A 23,608-nucleotide genomic window follows, 5' to 3' on the forward strand; every position below is an offset into this window, starting at 1 on the left:
CTGTCTCTCTCTCTTTTTACCACACACACAAAAAAAAACAAATTAATAAATCAGGGGGATTTAATGGTGGGGAGAAGGACACACGTGAGCCATTCATGTTGCTTCTCCAACTCTTTATCTCTTCCCGCCGCTTCCTCCCATGGAGGGTAGGAAACAATTTCTCCACCACAGTAGCTCGTCGCCGCCCGCTGGTAGTCAGCGGCCGCCACCGCGTGGGAGCATCGAAGAACTACTCGCCGGAGCCGCCCACTGCGTCAGAGCGGGACGCACCAGCAGGCCGTGTGTGGAAGCGGAATCATCGTCCGTGACCATCCCTCTGCCGGAGTTCGTGGCGGCTGCCACCTCTGATTCCAGTGCGTTCGTTCCAACCAGTAACGGCGCACGACGGGTGGTTAATATCGACTGCTCGCCATGTCCATGGTTCAGCGCCCGTTCGGCGTAAACCCGTGCGCCGCGGGTGGCCATCTCAGACGGCACCATGCCCGGCTGTGCCTCCGCCGTGCGAGCTCGGTGGATGCGACGACCGGGAATTTGCCGGGCGGTAGTAGCAGCAGCAACAGGAGGAGGAAGAAGCAGGCCGCGGAGGAGTCGCAGTTGGAGGTCCTTTATGACGACGGGTTCGGGAGCGTCACCATGAAGGACTACTGGGAGGCGGTGAGGGCCATGCCCAGGGACGACGGCGGGCCGCCGCGGTGGTTCTGTCCCGTGGAGTGCGGCCGGCCGGTGGTGGACAGGGCGCCGCTGCTGCTTTTCTTGCCAGGTTATTAGTCGTTCTTGTAAGCAAAATCGATCGTGTGCCTTTCCCCTTTCCCCTTTCCCCTACTGGAAGCCTGATGCTTCGGTGGAATTGTCTGAACTGCAGGAACCGATGGTGTTGGAATGGAGCTCATTTTGCACCACCAGTCTTTGGGCAAGTGAGTATTGATTTCTTTAACGGACGACCATGTTCTTTATAAATGACGTTTTATTACTTAAAAGATTTATAAGTATTACTAGCAAGACGGCCGTGCGTTGCAATGGGAGAAAAAAATCATAATGTTCAACGGCCATGATCATATTTTTCTGCATCACCAAGATACACTATCACTCTCATTTTCGTGAAATCGTGAACAATTTTTGAAAACTATGAACTTTTTTTTAAACTCGTGAACATATCCGCAATTGTGAACATTTTTACAGATTTTTAAACATTTTCCGCGACCATGAAATTTTCTCAATTCATGAACATTTTATACTATTTGCAAACAATTTCTAAAAAAATATGCACATTTTTAAATGCATTATTGAATAGGCGAACATTTCTAGAATTGACGAACATTTCTTTTGGAAATTGGTGGAACAATTTTTAAAATTCAGAAATATTTTTTAGATTTAACAGACATTTTTTGAAATGCGTGATCATTTTTGAATCTGCGAACATTTTATGAATCATTAAACTATTGTGTAAGTCATGAACAGTTTTTTAATTTTAGGATGTTTTTCAATTCATGAACATTTTTTGAATTGGCAAAATTTTGTTTAATTTCATTAACATTTTTTTAAACACAAACTTTTTAAAAACATCATGAACATTTTTTTATTTCCCGAACATATGTCTTCAAAATTAGAAGCATTTTTAAAAAAACATGAACATTTTCTGAATCCAAAACTTTAAAAATTATTAAACATTTTATTTCAAAATTCACATTTTTTATTTTTAGAACTTTTTAAGTCCCAAATTATTTAAAGTAGAAGAAACAAAAGTGAAAACGAAAATGAAAATAAAAAACGAAATTAAAAAAAGGCCGCCGGATATGGGCCAGCCCAAATAGGTGCGCTTGTCGTGTCCCAGCGCGCTGAGTGCAGTATAGAGGGTTCCTACTGGGCCGGCCCAAGCAGGGATTCCCTCTGTGAAATATTTTTTAATCACTTATAGATGGCATTGGTGGGTAGTTTCGATGACGTGTCGTCGGAAACAATAGCCCCTTGATTATTAGGGATAGACATCCAGCCTCTTCATGTAGATATGACGCATAACACCTAAACTAGAGGATGGTCAATCCTAGGATCATGCTGTAATCCATGTCGGGTAAAAGTACCCCTCGTCGTGTTCTTCAAGCGTGTACACACCTTTATAAACATGTCTTGATTCTCCACACATTGTAGAGACGATCATAAACGGAGCGCATCGGTACACCTGTAGATAACCTGTAAAAACCTTATCATTTCTACACAATCAAAGCGACCAAATAATGACAAGCGCTCCCACCCGGAGAAGAATTCTAAACCTGTGATACATCCCATGTAACCAGTTGTCAAAAATGTTAGAAACACTACGTGCAAGAACTGATGGTGTTGGAATGGAGCTCACTTTGCACCACAAAGCTTTGGGCAAGTGAGTATAGATTTCTTGTACGGACAACCAATTATACGTGCTTTATCATGTTTTTTTTGAGAAATACTATATTCTTGTTTGCTTAGCTTGAGTCACGCCATACAAAGAGTGACTCAAATAAGGTGCAAATGAACAGTAAATATGAATCTGGAAAATATTATTGCTTTATGTTAGAAATTTTACTGGCATAAAGTTGCAATGCATAATTCAATTTTGTCATGATAATCATGCGTCATATCTTGCTTGTATGGAGTAAACCCATGTCCAGGCTCTAATTTAATTTTTGATCTTCTTTTTATGCAGACTATTTGAGGTTTGCTGCTTCCATATACCAGTAAATGACCGTACATCATTTGAAGGTAAGGATAAATGAATAGTTCAGGTATTATTATTTTCACTAGCTTGGCATGTCTATGCCCTCACAAGCACTGACCATCATTACTTGCTACAGAAAGACCTAAAATGGACAGATCTTAAACAGGGTGACAATTGTGTGTCGTATGTGTAGAGCACATGGTTGTGGTGATTGTTTGATTTAACTGGATTATCCTATAAAAAAATAACATATATGCATGCATTTCTGTTTGTTTATTATCACTGTATTAATGGCTATGATGATTCACTGTATATAATCATAGTTGTTACTTCAAACTCCTAAAATTTAATATTTTTTGAGAGCTTTCAACCCAAACCAAGTTTGCAAGCTTGACATCTGCTTAATCATAACTTATACAGGGTTGTTACAAATTGTGGAAGAATATGTCAAATATGAGAGTGCTTTGTCACCAAGTAGACCAATATATATTGTTGGAGATTCTTTTGGTGGATGTCTCGCAATTTCAGTTGCAGCCCGCAATCCAGAAATCGATTTGGTTCTTACACTAGTAAATCCAGGTAGGTGAAACAAATTTACCTACACGTTAATATCTACTGTTATCCTGTGATCCGAATATAGATTTGGCTCTTACACTTAAATTTGATTTTTCAGCAACATCATCAGCAAAATCTTCGTGGCAGGCAGTATTGCCTCTTTTGGAAACGATGCCAAGCAACCTCCCAGTTGTCCAGCCCCACCTTCTCAGATATTTAATTGGTATATTTCTCGTAAACTTGTCAATTATGCCTCTGAAGTAAACACAGGTCACCATAGTTTAAGTGCAGCGATGATCTTGAACTTTGGCTACATGTATATCTTCAAAATTCAGTAGACCATAACGATTTTTACATATTTTCCCTTGAAGGTGGTTTATTTCAAGATAATATTTATTGCATGTTTTGGTTATTAGTTTTCTCCCAGGCAACCTAATTTTAAGTATAACTCATTATAAAAAAAATTACAAAAAATAGTGAAAAGACTTAATAAAGGCTTCTTTTCTCCATGAACCTAGTAAATATAAATGGGCTCAAAGCTAGTTATCTTTGTTCTGCATCTTTACCCAACTATCATATATAGCAAATTTAGAGCACTCGCATGAGTAGTCAACTCGTGAACTAAACATATGATATACAATAAATGCAAGGGATAAAAGTCAGGTATATGAATTTAATGGTGCCAAAAAAATGTTTCTATATCTTTAGGCAGAAAATTTTATTCACTGGTATATGGGCAACCTCAATTCTCACTATATTCTTCTTCGGTGTTGAATATAATAATTTATCTTAACTATATCTACTTCAATGTCATCGGGAAATCAGTGCTCCTCAAAATGTTTTTGTGTGTGGCGAAATAGGTAACCCTCTTAATGGGGCTTTGGTTAGTGTTCAGAACGGCCTTTCCCCTCAAGAAACTCTACAAGAATTTTCAAACAGTCTCGCTTCAATGCTACCTTTAGTTTCAGTAAGTTTTCAGTTTATCACTTCTTTTTAGATTTTTTTAGCAATAGTGCACAAATACAATTTGAAATTTATGGAAAATTAATATATTTTATTTATTCTAAGAAAAATATTGTACAGTAACTTTTAACAACATTATTTATCACCCAAGAACATCAGGATAGTCATCAATTATACTACTTTCTTATGTTTTTACAAGACAAATAGTAGATCATTGCTTAAAACACACACACACACACACACACACACACACACACACACACACACACACACACACACACACACACACACACACACACACACACACACAAGTAGATCATGATATTGTCTTGTCAGACTTGATGCTTGGTGTTTATCAGGAACTAGGAGATATAATACAAATGGGCACTCTCGTGTGGAAACTTAAGCTTCTCAAGTCAGGTGCAAACTATGCCAACTCTCAACTTCATGCGGTACAAGCAGAAGTACTACTTCTTGCAAGGTATCTCTATTTAACAGTTTCACACATTTGGTAGCTCAGGTGAGGTATAATCTTACAAATTTGATCTCCCACTATAAATATATTTGGATTTAGTGGCATTGCGAATCTGCCGCCAAGTGGAGAAGCAGACCGACTGTTTAAGACACTGAAAAATTCTAAACTTCGATACTTTAGGAACCGGGGTGATAGACTACTCATGGTACAGACTATCATGATCACCATTCTTCTCGTACATTATTTACAAGCATTTCCATGTTTTGACTTACTCGATTGAGCAGTGTACACTTATTTAACCTGTGGGGTTGTGTCATAGAAGAATTCTGAAATTTTTGTGGCATTTCGACAGGGATATGGCTTCAATTTGCTAACTATCATTAAAGGAGTAAACATGTACCGTCGTGGTAGACAACGGGACTTTGTGAACGATTTCCTCTCACCTACATTAAGTGAATTCAAGAAAACATTTGGTGAAGATTTCAAGTATGTATTGACTATCTAACACCAATTCAACTTTCGCATACTATAATATAAGGATGATTGGAGTCATAAGTTGGAACCTCAAAATTTTGCAGACTGTTTAATCAGTTATTGAGCCCAGTTATGCTCTCTACATTGAAAAATGGAAATATTGTTCGTGGCCTTGCCGGTGTTCCTGACAAAGGTCCTGTCTTGTTTGTGGGCTATCACCAACTCTTGGCTATGGAGGTGCCTGCACTAGTTGAAGGGTTCCTAAGAGAGAAAAAAACAATTCTCAGAGCAGCAGCCCATCAAGTATTTTTTGTCGGAAATTATGAGATACTGCGTCAGGAGTTGTCTCTGTTTGATTGGTTCTCTGCGTTCGGCGCGGTTCCAGTCAGTCCGATCAATACGTACAAGATGTTTGAGAGAAATGAATTTGTTCTTCTCTATCCAGGCGGTGTGCGGGAAGCTCTACATAGGAAGGTGTCCTTGAAATTTAAATTTTGTTGTACGAAAATTGCATTCTCTATAGTCTGCTATGCTTATTTTGTTGTACCTGGCAGGGTGAGGCATACAAATTGTTTTGGCCAGATCAACCAGAATTTGTAAGAATGGCAGCACGGTTTGGAGTTACCGTCGTACCATTTGGTTGTGTGGGAGAAGATGACTTTGTGGAGGTTAGCTTTATGTGCCTCTGTACACTGCGTCATCTGAAGCAACATGATTTACATATTACCCCCTCTGTCTCAAAATAAATGACTCAACTTGGTACTAAAGTTAGTACAAAGTTGATATACTACTTGGTAGTAACTTTAATACAAAGTTGAGTCACTTATTTTGGGGTACATTCTATATTTTTAAGGCAGCAAAAGTGGTTATGTTGTGTACCTTCCTATTTACATAGTCTACTTATGCATTCTATCGTTCATTTTTATAAAACGTTAGAAAAACTTATGCATTCTTTGTACCTTCTGCAGATAGTTCTGGACTACAACGATCAAAAGAACATACCCTATCTCAAAGACGCGATAAAATCATTCAATGCAGATTTTAAAGGACTTATAAGGTCGGATTTCTATTATCCTTGCTAGTTTTCCTTCAATAAAGAAGCATTCAAAACACTCAGTGTCACCTACGTTATCCAAGGAACAAAAACCTTGGTCACCTACTGTGTGCGTGCTTGGTTGCAGGGACACGGTGAAAGGAGATGATGGGAATCAAGTCTTGCATCTACCCGCTGTTCTCCCAAAGGTACCAGGTCGGCTATACTTCCTGTTCGGCAAGCCAATTGAGATGAAAGGAATGGACAATGTGCTGACGGATAGGAATAAGGCAAACGAAGTATATTTGCAAATCGAATCGGAAGTGGAGAATGTAGTGTCTTACCTCAAGAGGAAGAGAAACGAAGATCCTTATCGGAGTATTACGCGACGCGCGTTGTACCATGCAACTCAGGGTCCTTCTACTCAAGTGCCGACTTTTGAGGCGTGAAAGATTGACTCTAGCCTTGTTTAGCTTGATCAGGACTTTCATGTAGAATTGTAAGTTGAGGCAATTTGAGAATTAACTATGAGATCACTTATAGACCTTCAATATTGACTTATTGAAGTGTAGTTACAAGCATGCACACCACACACGCATACCGCCACTGTTGGGCATGTGTGTGTGTGTGTGTGTGGGGGGGGGGGGGGGGGGGTTGCTATGAGTCTATGACGCCAGTCATAGGTAGCTACCGCAACCGCTCCGCGGCCTCCAGGCAATATCTTCTGGCAACCATGCCTCCCGTGAAGCAGGCTCCAGTGCATGATTTCCATCGTGATGACTTGCTTTTCTTTCAGATGCCCAGATGCTATCACATATATATAGAGAGAGCTATCGCCTCACCTTTCACCTTTCCCCCGTACCGGTTGTACTCTCTGTGCGTTAGGCAGAAACGTCTTACCTCGACCTGAGGCGACGTGCTTCGTGTTTATAGACAGGGGCACACATCCCTGAAGCGCATACATTGTTGGAGATATTACAGGAGGCAGGAGGTTTACAACTTGGAGAACAAGAGATATAATTGGTTACAAGAGATAAAGAGAGATATAATTATATGTAACTCAAACTAGCTATCCTATCTTCCCTGGATCCTGCGCCTCTTGGACTCTGTCATACATGACATGATGTGTCACAATATATTGTGTTTAACACCCTCCCTTAATCACAACTTCATCAAGTTGAGATTATGTTTAAAGTCTTCAAAACTTCTAGTAGGTAGAGCCTTGGTGAATCCATCTGCAATTTGATCCTTGGAATGCACAAAGCAAATTTCAAGTTGTTTCTGAGCCACTCGTTCTCTGACAAAGTGAAAGTCAATTTCAATGTGTTTCATTCTGGCATGAAAAACAGGATTAGCAGACAAATAAGTTGCACCCAAATTGTCACACCATAAGCATGGAGCTTGTTTGCTTTTTTTACACCAAGCTCTTTCAATAAAGACTGCACCCATATGATCTCAGCTGTAGCATTTGCTAATGCTTTGTATTCTGCCTCAGTACTAGACCTGAAGACAGTAGTCTGTTTCCTTGCACACCATGAAATCAAGTTAGGACCAAAAAACACTGCAAATCCCCCAGTAGAACGTCTGTCATCCAAACAACTTGCCCAGTCAGAGTCTAAGAAAGCACTAAGAAGTGTGGATGATGACTTGCTGAAGTTGAGACCAATATTAAGGGTGTTCTTGACATATCTAACTATTCTCTTAGCAGCAGTCAAATGAACAGTGGTGGGTGCATGAAGGAATTGACAGACTTTGTTAACAGCAAATGATATATCAGGTCTTGTAAGAGTGAGATATTGGAGTGCACCTACAAGACTTCTGTATTTAGTGCTGTCTTCCTGACTCAAGGCTTGTCCTTCTGTGAGAGATAATTTTTCTGAACTGGATAATGGAGTAGGTGAAGGTTTACAGCCTTGCAAGCCAGCCTTTCTTACCAGATCAGTTGCATACTTTTCTTGAGACAAGTGAAGTCCACCATCATGTTTCTTCACTTCTATCCCTAAGAAATAGTGCAAATCTCCAAGATCCTTAAGAGTAAACTCTGCACTGAGATCCTTCAACAATCCTGTTACGGCTTCATCAGATGAGCTTGTAACAATAATATCATCAACATAGATGAGAACGAAGATGTGAGTATTGCACTTGTTATAAATAAACAGTGAAGTGTCAGACTTAGAGGGAACAAAGCCAAGAGTTTGCATCTTTTGACTGAGACATGAATACCATGCCCTTGGAGCCTGCTTTAACGCATATAACGCTTTGTCAAGTCTGCACACATGCAATGGTGCATGTTTGCTTTCAAACCCAGGAGGTTGTTTCATGTACACTTTCTCTTCCAGAACACCATGGAGGAACACGTTCTGTACGTCTAGCTATTTGAGACTCCAGTCCCTGTACACAACAATGGACAAAACAAGACAAATGGTTGCATCTTTTATCACTGGACTAAATGTGTCCTCATAGTCAATACCATACCGTTGCTTGAAGCCTTTTGCTACAAGTCTTGCCTTGTAGCGATCAATAGCGCCATCAGATTTTCTCTTGATCCGAAACACCCACTTGCAATCAATGAGATTTTTACCATGCTATGGAGGGACCAAATGCCATGTTTTGTTTCTTTTCAATGCCATGTACTCTTCATGCATGGCCTTCTTCCAGTTTTCATCAGCTAGGGCTTCATCAAGTGTGTAGGGTTCACCTGTAGAACACACCATGCCATATTTTTTCATATGCTTATAATTAATTGGTTGAATTACCCCCTGTTGCAGCCGTGTACGTCTTGGTGGTGAAGTAGTTGGCACGGGTGGCACAAAGAATCCCATGCAACCTGCAGGAGCAGCAGGAATTGATCCCGAGGCAGATCCTGGCGTAGCAGCAGCAGGTTCAGCAGCAGATTCCGCCATCGGATCTTCTGTGGCGGCAGACGGCGGTGTGCAATGGCGCGGCTCCGCAGAAGATCCCAGCGGACGGGGCTCATCATGGCGCCATGATGAGGGGCCAGCGTCTGCTGCGCTAGAGGCGGGTCCCGCACCAGTCGGCCAGCGCAGGTCACGCCGTTTGTAGCACATAGGTTGGACCGGGAACCAGGCCCCCGACGATCTAATAGGAGGCGAACAAGTGCCGCTGTGTGATTCGCTTGGGTTGGTGGAGACGCCGCCATGATAACCCACAAGTATAGGGGATCACAACAGTTTTCGAGGGTAAAGTATTCAACCCAAATTTATTGATTCGACACAAGGGGAGCCAAAGAATATTCTCAAGTATTAGCAGCTGAGTTGTCAATTCAACCACACCTGGAAACTTAGTATCTGCAGCAAAGTATTTAGTAGCAAAGTAATATGATAGTAGTGGTAACGGTAACAAAAGGTAACAGTAGTAAAAGTAATGTTTTTGGTATTTTGTAGTGATGATAGCAATAGCAACGGGAAAGTAAATAAGCGAATAACAATATATGGAAAGCTCGTAGGCAATGGATCGGTGATGGAGAATTATGCCGGATGCGGTTCATCATGTAACAGTCATAACCTAGGGTGACACAGAACTAGCTCCAGTTCATTGATATAATGTAGGCATGTATTCTGAACATAGTCATACGTGCTTATGGAAAAGAACTTGCATGACATCTTTTGTCCTACCCTCCCGTGGCAGCGGGGTCCTTACGGAAACTAAGGGATATTAAGGCCTCCTTTTAATAGAGTACCGGAACAAAGCATTAACACATAGTGAATACATGAACTCCTCAAACTACGGTCATCACTGGTAAGTATCCCGATTATTGTCACTTCGGGGTTTACGGATCATAACACATAATAGGTGACTATAGACTTGCAAGATAGGATCAAGAACACTCATATATTGATGAAAACATAATAGGTTCAGATCTGAAATCATGACACTCGGGCCCTAGTGACAAGCATCAAGCATAGCAAAGTCATAGCAACATCAATCTCAGAACATAGTGGATACTAGGGATCAAACCCTAACAAAACTAACTCGATTACATGATAGATCCCATCCAACCCATCACCGTCCAGCAAGCAGGGATTCGTAGAGGTGCCAGAGCTCGGTTTTGAAATAGAGATGAATAATATTTTGAGCGGTATACTTTCATTGTCAACATAACAACCAAGAGATGGCGATATCTTCCATGCTACACACATTATAGGCGGTTCCCAAACAGAATGGTAAAGTTTATACTCCCCCTTCCACCAACAAGCATCAATCCATGGCTTGCTCGAAACAATGAGTGCCTCCAACTAACAAGAGTCCCAGGGGGAGTTTTTTTGCAATTATTTTGATTTGGTTTGCATAAAGCATGAGACTGGGCATCCCGGTGACCAGCCATTTATCTGGTGAGTGAGGAGCGGAGTCCACTCATCTTGAGAATAACCCGCCTAACATGGAAGATACAGACAGCCCTAGTTGATACATGAGCTATTCGAGCATACAAAACAGGATATTTATTTGAAGGTTTAGAGTTTGGCACATACAAATTTACTTGGAACGGCAGGTAGATACCGTATATAGGTAGGTATAGTGGACTCATGTGGAATAACTTTGGGGTTTTAAGGGATTGGATGCACAAGCAGTATTCCCGCTTAGTACAGGTGAAGGCTAGCAAAAGACTGGGAAGTGACCAGCTAGAGAGCGACAACAGTCATGAACATGCATTAAAATTAATCAACATCGAATGCAAGCATGAGTAGGATATAATCCACCATGAACATAAATATCGTGAAGGCTATGTTGATTTTGTTTTAACTACATGCGTGAACATGCGCCAAGTCAAGTCACTTAAGTCATTCAGAGGAGGATACTACCCTATCATACCACATCATAACCATCTCAATAGCATGTTGGCATGCAAGATAAACCATTATAACTCATAGCTAATCAAGCATGGCACACGAAACTATGATCTCTAGTTGTCATTGCAAACATGTTTATTCATAATAGGCTGAATCAGGAACGATGAACTAATCAAATTTACAAAAACAAAAGAGGTCGAGTTCATACCAGCTTCTCTCAGCTCAATCAGTCCATCATATATCATCATAATTGCCTTTCACTTGCACAACCGAACTGTGTGAATAATAATAATAGTGCGCGTGCATTGGACTAAGCTGGAATCTGCAAGCATTCAATAAACAGGAGAAGACAAGGCAATATGGGCTCTTTTGTCAGATCAACAAGTATGCATACAAGAGCCACTTCAACAATTGAATTATGGTCTTCTCCTATCGAACTCCAAAGGAAAGAAAAGAAATAAAACTATTTACACGGGAAAGCTCCCAACAAGCAAAAGAAGAACAAGAAATATTTTTTGGTTTTCCTTTTAATTACTACTACAAGCATGGAAATTAAAACTAGCTAAAAGCTACAACTAATATTTTGGTTTTTCTTAAGGTTTATTAAACACACAAGAAGAAAGCATAAAAAGGAAATAAACTAGCATGGATGATACAAATGAAAAAGTATGAGCACCGACATCTAGCAATGAGTGTGTGAACATAAATGTAATGTCGGTGAGAAATACGTACTCCCCCAAGCTTAGGCTTTTGGCCTAAGTTGGTCTATGGCCACGGCTGGCCTGGCGGATATCCATAATAATAGTTGGGGTCATACTGAGAAGAAGAAAAAGACTCCGATTGCCACTGGCTGGCAATCATCTCCGGATCCCACTGGTAATTAGACTGTCGTGAAGGATCAACTTGTGGTTTCAGCTCTGGCTCCATGGCTGGTGCAGGGTTCCTGTAGGCGTGAATAGCCTTCAACGGAACAAGGTACTGGCCTGCAGATAAATCAAACAAAGAAGGAGCAGGCAGGGTAATAGTCTCAGGATGATGTTTATCAAAGAACAATTTATATTTAAGCTCTCCTTCCCTATTCTTAACAATAAAATCATATGCCACCATACTTTTATAATCTAAATAAACACGAGGCAGCACATTTTCTTCCTTTTCATAATGCCTAATGGGTATGTTAAAATGTGCAGCTAGGTGTGAAGCATAGATGCCTCCAAAGATGGGGCCCTTGGTACGGTTCAGACTTAATCATTTAGCAATAATGCCGCCCATACTAACAGAGTTATCACCGTATAAACCGTGGAGCAAAATAATAATATCAGGAATACTAAGGTTTCCACAGTTTCCGTGACCAATTAAACAACGACTAGCAAATAATGCAAAATAGCGTAAAACAGGGAAATGTATGCTAGTGATTCGTGCATCAGAAACCTTCCTTATTTCCCCTACAGTGATAGTATCAATAAACCCATCCACATCCTCGCGATGTGGTTCCTCTGTCTTGCCCTCGAAAGGGACTAAACAAACCCGACAAAAATCATAAAGTGACATCTCCTTATGCTCATCATATAAGTGAAACTCCACCGTAGGTGGTGAGCTCCTAGAATGGAAATGAAAGTTTTGCACAAAGATATTTGTGAGTAAGAGATACTGATCGCATTGGTCGTGGACGAAAGCGGTGAGCCTGCATTCTTAGCCAATTCATGAAAATCTTCATAAATCCCGGCTACTCTCAAGAAATCATCGGAAGGCCATTCACACGCCCGAACCTCCGCGGTGCGAGGCAGATTATACTTAGGCTTTGGTGCCTTTTCCTTCGAGCTTCGGCTTGACGAGCCCCTCAAAAGTCTCTTCATCATTTTCTGAAAAATTCTGAAATTTTTAGTAACTTCAAAATAAAAGTAAACCAAACTCAATAATATTGATAGCAACTACTCCTACAAGTGCCTAGGGCCTATATCATGCATCAAAACTACTTTTGACCATATAAATTTGACATGCAAGCTCAAGAACAGGGTCACCTAAGCAGCAAAAATTTGCAATGAATAAAGCACTAGAACAAAAACTAATTGGACCAATGGAGGAGTCACATACCAAGGAACAATCTCTCCAAGTAGTTTTGTGAGAGGTGCTTTGAGCAAGGAGATCGAAAATGGCAGCAAGATGAGCTAGAACTCGTGCTTGAGCTGGATATTCGTGTTTGGGGGAGGAATAAGGAGTGTGTGGGTGAAAGGATATGTGGAGGAGGGCCACCTGGGCCCACGAGGCAGGGGGCGCGCCCAGGGGGGTAGGGCGCGCCCTCCACCCTCGTGGGCAGGTGGTTGATCCCCCTGCTGTGTTCTTAGTGCCAAATATTCTCAAATATTCTAAAAAAATCATATTTAAATTTCAGGGCATTTGGAGAACTTTTATTTTCGGGGTATTTTTATATTGCACGGATAATCAGATAATAGAAAGAAAAATATTTATTTTTATTTTATTTAATATAAATAACAGAAAGTAAAAGTGGGGTACAGAAGGTTGTGCTTTCTAGTTTCATCCATCTCATGCTCATCAAAAGGAATCCACTAACAAGGTTGATCAAGTCTTGTTAACGAACTCATTCCGAATAACATGGAACCGGAGAAATTTTGAATAACACTATGTTACCTCAATGGGGATATGCACATCCCCAATAATAAGAATATCATATTTCTTCTTGACAGTAGGAAGAGGAAATTCAAAACCTCCAAATATAATCGATGGGATCTTTCCAATAGAATTGATACTGTGTACTTGAGGTTGTTTCCTCGGAAAGTGTACCATATGCTCATTACCATTAACATGAAAAGTGACATTGCCTTTAGTGCAATCAATGACAGCCCCTGCAGTATTCAAAAAGGGTCTTCCAAGAATAATAGACATACTATCGTCCTCGGGAATATCAAGAATAACAAAGTCCGTTAAAATAGTAACGTTTGCAACTACAACGGGCAGATCCTCACAAATACCCACAGGTATAGCAGTTGATTTATCAGCCATTTGCAAAGATATTTCAGTAGGTGTCAACTTATTCAAATCAAGTCTACGATATAAAGAGAGAGGCATAACACTAACACCGGCTCCAAGATCACATAAAGCAGTTTTAACATAGTTTCTTTTAATGGAGCATGGTATAGTGGGCACTCCTGGATCTCCAAGTTTTTTTGGTATTCCACCCTTAAAAGTATAATTAGCAAGCATGGTGGAAATTTCAGCTTCCAGTATCTTTCTTTTATTTGTAAAAATTTCTTTCATATACTTAGCATAAGGATTCATTTTGAGCATATCAGTTAATCACATACGCAAAAAGATAGGTCTAATCATTTCAGCAAAGCGCTCAAAATCCTCATCATCCTTTTTCTTGGATGGTTTGGGAAGAAAAGGCATGGGTTTCTGAACCCAAGGCTCTCTTTCTTTACCATGTTTCCTAGCAACAAAGTGTTTCTTATCATAACGTTGATTCTTTGATTGTGGGTTATCAAGATCAACAGCAGGTCCAATTTCTACATCATTATCGTTACTAGGTTGAGCATCATCATGAAAATTATCATTAACACTAGTTTCAGGTTCATTACCAGATTGAGTTTCAGCATCAGAAATAGAAATATCATTTGGATTCTCAGGTGGTTCAATAACAGGTTCACTAGAAGCATGCAAAGTCCTATCATTTTTCTTTTTCTTCCTTTTAGAAGGACTAGGTGCATCTATATTATTTCTCTGAGAATCTTGCTCAATTCTCTTAGGATGGCCTTCAGGATACAAAGGTTCCCGAGTCATTCTACCACCTCTAGTCATAACTCTAACAACATTATCATTATCCTTACTATTCAATTCATTGAGCAAATCATTTTGAGCTTTAAGTACTTGTTCTACTTGAGTGGTAACCATAGAAGCATGTTTACTAATAAGTTTAAGTTCACCTTTGACATTAGCCATATAATCACCCAAGTGTTCAAGCATATTTGAATTGTATTTCAATTGTCTACCAAAATAAGCATTAAAGTCTTCTTGCTTAGCCATAAATTTATCAAACTCATCTAAGCATGGGCTAGCAAACTTAGTAAATGGGATTTCAGCTTTATCATATCTATAGAGAGAATTTACCTTTACTACCTGTGTTGGGTTATCAAGACCATGAGTTTCTTCAATAGGTGATGGATCAAGATCATATGTTTCTTCAACAGGCGGTAAATTAAGACAGTGTATTTCTTCAATAGGAGGTAAATTCTTAACGTCTTCAGCTTCAATACCTTTTTCTTTCATAGATTTCTTTGCCTCTTGCATATCTTCAGGACTGAGAAATAGAATACCCCTCTTCTTCGGAGTTGGTTTAGGAATTGGCTCCGGAGGTGTCCAATTATTTTCATTTGTCAACATATTATTCAATAGAATTTCAGCTTCATCCGGCGTTCTTTCCCTGAAAACAGAACCAGCACAACTATCCAGGTAATCTCTGGAAGCATCGGTTAGTCCATTATAAAAGATATCAAGTATTTCATTTTTCTTAAGAGGATGATCAGGCAAAGCATTAAGTAATTGGAGAAGCCTCCCCCAAGCTTGTGGGAGACTCTCTTCTTTAATTTGCACAAAATTATATATATCCCTTAAAGCAGCTTGTTTCTTGTGAGCAGGGAAATATTTAGCAGAGAAGTAATAAATTATATCCCGGGGACTATATATCCTGGGGACTACGCACACAACCAGGATCAAGAGAATTAAACCATATCTTAGCATCACCCTTTAATCAGAACGGCAATATTTTTAGGATATAAAAGTTGCGAGTTCTCTCATCATTAGTGAACAGGGTAGCTATATCATTTAATTTAGTAAGATGTGCCACAATAGTTTCAGATTCATAGCCATGAAAAGGATCAGATTCAACCAAAGTAATTATATCAAGATCAATAGAGAATTAATAATCCTTATCGGTAACACAGATAGGTGAAGTAGTAAAAGTAGGGTCAGGTTTCATTCTAGCATTTAGAGATTGCTTGTTCCATTTAGCTAATAACCTGTTAAGTTCGTATCTATCTTTGCAAGCTAAAATAGCTTAAGAGGCTTCTTGATCAAAAACATAACCCTCAGGAATAACAAGTGATTCTTCATCATCACTTTCATCAGTATTATCAGATTCAATATTTTCAATCTCTCTAGCCCTAGCAAGTTGTCCATCAAGAAATTCACCAAGTGGCACGGTAGTATCAAGCATAGAAGTAGTTTCGTCATAAGTATCATGTATAGCAGAATTAGCATCATCAATAACATGCAACATATCAGAACGAATAGCAGAAGCAGGTTTAGGTGTCGCAAGCTTACTCAAAACAGAAGGTGAATCAAGTGCATAGCTAGATGGCAGTTCCTTACCTACCCTCGTAGTTGAGGGATAAATCTTGGTTCTTGGATCTTTCAAGTTCTATATAATGATAAGCAGATATAAATCCCAAGTGACTCAAAGAATAGAGCTATGCTCCCCAGCAACGGCGCCAGAAAATAGTCTTGATAACCCACAAGTATAGGGGATCGCAACAGTTTTCGAGGGTAAAGTATTCAATCCAAATTTATTGATTCGACACAAGGGGAGCCAAAGAATACTCTCAAGTATTAGCAGCTGAGTTGTCAATTCAACCACACCTGGAAACTTAGTATCTGCAGCAAAGTATTTAGTAGCAAAGTAATATGATAGTAGTGGTAACGGTAACAAAAGGTAACAATAGTAAAAGTAATGTTTTTGGTATTTTGTAGTGATGATAGCAATAGCAAGGGAAAATAAATAAGCGAAGAACAATATATGGAAAGCTCGTAGGCAATGGATCGGTGATGGAGAATTATGCCGGATGCGGTTCATCATGTAACAATCATAACCTAGGGTGACATGGAACTAGCTCCAGTTCATTGATATAATGTAGGCATGTATTCCGAACATAGTCATACGTGCTTATGGAAAAGAACTTGCATGCCATCTTTTGTCCTACCCTCCCATGGCAGCGGGGTCCTTACGGAAACTAAGGGATATTAGAGTACCAGAACAAAGCATTAACACATAGTGAATACATGAACTCCTCAAACTATGGTCATCACCGGTAAGTATCCCGATTATTGTCACTTCGGGGTTAACGGATCATAACACATAATAGGTGACTATAGACTTGCAAGATAGGATCAAGAACACTCATATATTGATGAAAACATAATAGGTTCAGATCTGAAATCATGGCACTCGGGCCCTAGTGACAAGCATTAAGCATAGCGAAGTCATAGCAACATCAATCTCGGAACATAGTGGATACTAGGGATCAAACCCTAACAAAACTAACTCGATTACATGATAGATCCCATCCAACCCATCACCGTCCAGCAAGCCTATGATGGAATTACTCACGCACAGTGGTGAGCATCATGAAATTGGTCATGGAGGATGGTTGATGATGATGATGATGGCGACGGATTCCCCTCTCCGGAGCCCCGAACGGACTCCAGATCAGCCTCCCGAGAGGTTTTAGGGCTTGGCGGCGGCTCCATATCGTAAAACGCGATGAATTCTTCTCTCTGATTTTTTTCTCCCCAAAACATAATATATAGAGTTGGAGTCGGAGAGGCACCAGGGGGCCCACGAGGTAGGGGGCACACCCTAGGGGGGCAGGCACGCCCCCACCCTCGTGGACAGGCGGTGGGCCCCCTGGCCTTCATCTTTTGCAGGTATTTTTTATATTTTCCAAAAAGTTTGCTCCGTGAAGTTTCAGGCCATTTCGAGAACGTTTGTTTCTACACATAAATAACACCATGGTAATTCTGCTGAAAACAGTGTCAGTCTGGGTTAGTTCCATTCAAATCTTGCAAGTTAGAGTCCAAAACAAGGGCAAAAGTGTTTGGAAAAGTAGATACGACGAAGACGTATCACGCCACGAGTCGTTGGTTGCCGCGTGGCAGACGCGAGCTCGCTCATCGCGTGCGCACTGTCGGTGGTTCCACGCGTAGCTGAAGGCGCTGATGGCGCGGATTCCTAAGGGGATTCTGCCCCTGCCAGCAGCGATGGATCCCGAGGGCGATCCACTGGGCAGGTCTGCCTCTGCCACGGGAACTGATCCCGAGGCAGATTTGTTCCCTGGTTCGGGGCACATAAAATACGGCCCTTGCACTTCATTTTCTTCACCATTTTCTAGTCTGTTTTCTTCTGCAACATCACACAACTCATGCACAGTGGTTTGAGGGTTAGTCAGCATATGATCATCATGGTTTCGTTCCCCTTCATCAAGGCCGGTAAGAGAAGATGGTAGAAGGAGGATTTCTTTACGAAGTAAAGCACCAGCGTTAGGGTGAAGATCAGCGAAGGGAAAATTTGTTCTCATCGAACACAACATGACGAGAAATATAGAAACGCCCAGTAGAGACATCTAGACACTTAACCCCCTTGTGTTGAGCACTATAGCCAAGGAAAACACACTGTTTAGATCGGAACATGAGTTTGCGAGAGTTGTATGGATGGAGATTGGGCCAACTGTTGGGGAACGTAGTAATTTCAAAAAAATTCCTACGCACACGCAAGATCATGGTGATGCATAGCAACGAGAGAGGAGAGTATCGTCCATGTACCCTCATAGATCGTAAGCGGAAGCGTTATGAGAACGCAGTTGATGTAGTCGTACGTCTTCACGATCCGACCGATCCAAGTACTGAACGTACGGCACCTCCGAGTTCAGCACACGTTCAGCTCGATGACATCCCACGAACTCTGATCCAGCAGAGCTTCACAGGAGAGTTTCGTCAGCACGACGGCATGATGACGGTGATGATGTTGCTACCGATGTAGGGCTTCGCCTAAGCACCGCTACGATATGATCGAGGTGGATTATGGTGGAGGGGGCACCGCACACGGCTTGGAACAATCAACTTATGTGTCCTAGGGTGCCCCCCTTGCCCCCGTATATAAACGAGCAAGGGGGGAGGCCGGCCGGCCCTAGTGGCGCCCAAGGAGAGGAGGAATCCTCCTCCTAGTAGGAGTAGGATTCATCCTTTCCTAGTCCTACTAGGAAGGAGGAAGGGGGAAGGAAAGAGAGGGAGAGGGAGAGGGAAAGAGGGGCCGCGCCCCCCTCCCCTAGTCCTATTCGGACTCCCCTTGGGGGGGGGGGCACCACCTCCTGGGCTGCTGCCCTCTCTCTCCCCTAAGGCCCGCTAAGGCCCAATACTTCCTCGGGGGGTTCCGGTAACCCCTCCGGCACTTCGGTTTTCTTCGAAATCAACCGGAACACTTCCGGTGTCTGAATATAGCCGTCCAATATATCGATCTTTATGTCTTGACCATTTCGAGACTCCTTGTCATGTCCGTGATCATATCCGGGACACCGAACTACCTTCGGTACATCAAAACACATAAACTCATAATACCGATCGTCACCGAACGTTAAGCGTGCGGACCCTACGGGCTCGAGAACTATGTAGACATGACCGAGACTCATCTCCGGTCAATAACCAATAGCGGAACCTGGATGCTCATATTGGTTCCTACATATTCTACGAAGATCTTTATCGGTCAAACCGCATAACAACATACGTTGTTCCCTTTGTCATCGGTATGTTACTTGTCCGAGATTCGATCGTCGGTATCTCAATACCTAGTTCAATCTCGTTACCGGCAAGTATCTTTACTTGTTCTTTAATGTTACATCCCGTAACTAACTCATTAGCTACATTGCTTGCAAGGCTTATTGTGATGTACATTACCGAGAGGGCCCAGAGATACCTCTTTGACAATCGGAGTGACAAATCCTAATCTCGATCCATGCCAACTCAACAAACACCATTGGAGACACCTGTAGAGCACCTTTATAATCACCCAGTTATGTTGTGACGTTTGGTAGCACACAAAGTGTTCCTCCGGTATTCGGGAGTTGCATGATCTCATAGTCATAGGAACATGTATAGTTATGGAGAAAGCAATAGCAACAAACTAAACGATCATCGTGCTAAGATAATGGATGGGTCAAGTCAATCACATAATTCTCTAATGATGTGATCCCGTTTAATCAAATGACAACTCATGTCTATGGTTAGGAAACATAACCATCATTGATTCAACGAGCTAGTCAAGTAGAGGCAAACTAGTGACACTCTATTTGTCTATGTATTCACACATGTATTATGTTTCCGGTTAATACAATTCTAGCATGAATTATAAACATTTATCATGAAATAAGGAAATAAATAATAACTTTATTATTGCCTCTAGGGCATATTTCCTTCAGTCTCCCACTTGCACTAGAGTCAATAATCTAGTTCACATCTCTATGTGATTAGTTCACATCTCCATGTGACTAATACCCAAAGGGTTTACTAGAGTCAATAATCTAGTTCACATCGCTATGTGATTAACACCCAAAGAGTGATCATGTTTTGCTTGCGAGAGAAGTTTAGTCTACGGGTCTGCAACATTCAGATCTGTCATGGGTTTGTCATGGCAGATGTCCTCGTGAAAGGACTTAGTCGTGGAGCCATCGCAACGGGTTAGCTTAAAGGGGTTAAAACGGACAAGGGGACACGGGGAGTTTATACTAGTTCGGCCCCTTCAATGAAGGTAAAAGCCTACGTCTAGTTGTGATTGGTTTTGCTAGGGTTTCGACGACCAGGGAGCGAATCCGCTTTGACTGGCCCTCGAGTTGTTGTTTTCTGTCCTCAAACCGTGGCCGGGTCGTCCCTTTATATACACAGGTTGATGCCCGCCGGTTTACAGAGTCCCGAGGCCGGATCATAGAGGTGTCCTACTCGGTCTCTATTCCTCTAACTTACAATACAAGTTTACATGATAAAGTTGGTTCACATCTACAGGCTTTAATCCGTCTTTGGGACTTGGGCCTTCTTAAAGCGCCAGTATCTTCTTCATCTTCATGGGCTTCAATCTTCATGGAGCTAATCCGGCCATGCCTAGCCGGTTTACCTCTAGTAACTATATCCCCAACATTAGGCCCCAGATTGATTTGAACCTGTTCATGTCAATCTCCAATACTTAGAAAAATTCTTGCTCTGGCACCTTTGTATAAATCTGGTAAATCGCCGTGACGTCATCCTTTAAATCCGCAGCCAATCGTTATGATGTCATCTACCCGTTGAAACTGAAGATGCTCTTCATTAATGAATGTTTCAACCCTCGAGGCATCATCCTTATTAACTATCTGTTTCCAGCTCCTTGATTTACGCATCTGTCACTTATCGGCTCACCTTATAAATAAGACCACGGGCCCTTCTCTTTATCCCCTTCGTCTCCGCTTCCCTCTTCTTCCACCTTGCGACCTCTCTGTCCCTGAGCGCTGCCGCCGCTACCGAGCTTCGCCATCGTTCCTCCGCCGGCCGCTGCATCAACCTGGTTGTACCAGAAAAATGCGGTGCTCCTTTGTTGCTTCATCCTCTGTGAGTCTTTCCCTTTCCCCCTTTGTAGATCTGTTAAAAGCTCATTCATTCTTCGCAGTTTATCAAAGTTCATCGGGGCTCCAGTACGGCTCCATTCCTCCTCATCTATGGATTTAAAAAACTTCACGCTTGATATATTGCGCATAAATAGCTTACTTTCCGCTACCAGAACAAACCTTTTGTGCGCAAAAAACCGATCTGAAGCATTACAAACTGCTGCGTGTGATGAAGCTATGTACCTAGGGTAGGGGCATGGACCTGTCCTAAGAGCCCTACCCAAGGACATCCCTAGAAGAAGTCACCTTTCAATCGACTTGAAGGTATCCCACTCGACCAGGAAGCTATCACTCGACCACGAAGCCAACCACTCGACTACCAGGAGATCTAAAGTCACTCCGCAGGCAAACGGTCGGCCATTAGGTAGTCTTTATGGTCATCATAGCACTTTATTAGGGACGTTACCAGTAACGCCCAGTCTTAATGTATTTTAACCTTGCATTACTGAGGGCGGGAGAGGGCTGGCGAACTCTATATAAGCCACCCCCTCCTCAGTATCAAGGGTTCGCACCCTGTTATTCACACACCTATAATCCAATCGACCGCCTCCGGGCACCGAGACGTAGGGCTGTTACTTCCTCCGTGAAGGGCCTGAACTCGTACATCCTGGTGTGCTTACAACTTCTCCATAGCTGAGATCTAGCCTCTCCATACATACCCCCATACATCACTGTCAGAGTTAGAACCACGACAGTTGGCGCCCACCGTGGGGCTAGGAGTCTTAGCGCCTAGTTGGAGAAGTTGCGATTTTTCCGATCCCTTTGATCATGGTTTCGTGCGGAGTTTTGGTGGAGGGCCGCGAGATTCGTCTCGGCGCGCTCACGTTCACCGCCGACGACTCCGCTTGGCTTCAGGAGGCTCCACTCGACATCGACGCGCTCCCCGTCCGCAGTGCGACGCACTTCCGCGCATGTGTTCGTGGCGTCCTCCTGCGGCAGCCGTCGACCCAGTATCGGTCAGCTCCCGTGTCATCTTCCCGCCCTGTCTCCCACCGGCGCAAGCGCTCCGGTCGGTCGAGACTTCAGAGGTGGGTGAGGCATGCCGTGGCTCGCCAGTCGGCCGCCCCACAAGTCACGGCAATCGAGCCCGACAAATCCCTCTACGGCCTGTTCGACTGGCTCCGCGGAGACCGCATCCGAGTGCGACAGCAGCGACCCAGCGGCTGAAGTTCTGGTGGTCGATGGAACATGCAGTCCTCCTGGTTTCCCTCGCACCGATGGAGGCGCGGGTGGGGGCGACCCGTCGCATCCCCACGAAGAGTATCTCCCCGAACCTCTCACGTCATTGCAGCGAGAGGAGCTTCGCTGCCAGAACATGGATGCACTCCACACTCCTATCATTGGAGAAACCGCTGAGGCCCGGGCCTTGGAGGACGCGCGCTTGGCTAACTTGGCCGAGCGCACTCGACTGGAGAATCTCCAGCGAATACTCGACGAGCAAGCGCGTCAGCGAGCTCCCGAGTCCAGTCGACGTCAGCTCTTCCCGCCTACGCAGGTATATCGAACTCCAGTTCAGAATTTGGCAGCCGCGGACCGTATAGCAGAATCGATTCAGCCCTCCTAGTCAGAGGCTGGTAGGGGCTTGTTGCAAATCAGAGCGTTGCTCCGGGCAGCGGGAAACCAGAATTCCGTTGTTTCTCAGTCACGGAATAGGATCCACAGTCGATCCGTTGCAACGGGTACAGTGCAGTCGGCTCACAGCCCAAGATCGCCCCCGAGGCGTGAGGGACGTGGAGACCGGCACGATCAGTACAGAAGAAATGAGCAGTATGATCACCGACTCGATCGTGATGATCGACGTCGAGTGCCAACCCCTCCCCCGAGGAGTGGGTCATATGCGCCTCAACAGCGGGATGACAGGCGCCCTCATAGTGTTGGGCGGAGGATTCCAGTCGACCCCAGGGACCCAGGCTTTGATGCGAGATCCATCCTCGTTCAAGGTTTGGTCGACAGGAACAGAGCCCACCGAGAAGGCCACGACAGAGATGCGCCTGCCAGCAGCAGAGTACATGTTTCAGGGCCAGAGTGTTTCAGTCGAGCCATCAGAGCCGCAATGATTCCTCCCAACTTCAGGTTGGCGACTGGAGTTAGCAAGTTCACCGGTGAGTCTAAGCCTGACACTTGGCTCGAAGATTACAG

The 23,608-nt window shown here is 42.8% G+C and overlaps 1 protein-coding gene across 3 annotated transcripts; it reads left to right on the top strand.

Moving 5' to 3' along the window:
• The first annotated feature begins 98 nt into the window (after positions 1-98).
• Positions 99-6,740, top strand: LOC125512398 (phytyl ester synthase 1, chloroplastic-like). Of its 3 annotated transcripts, none has more exons than XM_048677491.1 (13): positions 99-760; positions 863-914; positions 2,678-2,733; positions 3,110-3,268; positions 3,363-3,467; positions 4,105-4,211; positions 4,567-4,688; positions 4,782-4,887; positions 5,035-5,168; positions 5,261-5,630; positions 5,711-5,824; positions 6,125-6,213; positions 6,338-6,740. In XM_048677491.1, exons 1-13 carry the CDS (start codon positions 412-414, stop codon positions 6,636-6,638), a joined length of 2,064 nt encoding a protein of 687 aa, XP_048533448.1. In that variant the 5' UTR covers positions 99-411; the 3' UTR covers positions 6,639-6,740. The 3 variants fall into 3 exon arrangements, with proteins under 3 accessions (XP_048533448.1, XP_048533450.1, XP_048533449.1); XM_048677493.1 differs by having other exon boundaries at positions 634-776; XM_048677492.1 differs by lacking the exons at positions 99-760; positions 863-914 and adding an exon at positions 2,294-2,374.
• The last annotated feature ends 16,868 nt before the right edge of the window (positions 6,741-23,608 follow it).

The sequence above is a fragment of the Triticum urartu genome, chromosome 6 (genome assembly GCF_003073215.2).
Source record: "Triticum urartu cultivar G1812 chromosome 6, Tu2.1, whole genome shotgun sequence".
Lineage (NCBI taxonomy): Eukaryota > Viridiplantae > Streptophyta > Magnoliopsida > Poales > Poaceae > Triticum > Triticum urartu.

Bases quoted from the DNA above. Each gene is read 5' to 3' on its own strand.
- LOC125512398 (XM_048677491.1), top strand. From the start codon at position 412: ATGTCCATGGTTCAGCGCCCGTTCGGCGTAAACCCGTGCGCCGCGGGT. The intron at 5,169-5,260 runs GTATGTATTGAC...AAAATTTTGCAG, and splicing joins ACATTTGGTGAAGATTTCAA to ACTGTTTAATCAGTTATTGA. The intron at 5,631-5,710 runs GTGTCCTTGAAA...TGTACCTGGCAG, and splicing joins GGGAAGCTCTACATAGGAAG to GGTGAGGCATACAAATTGTT.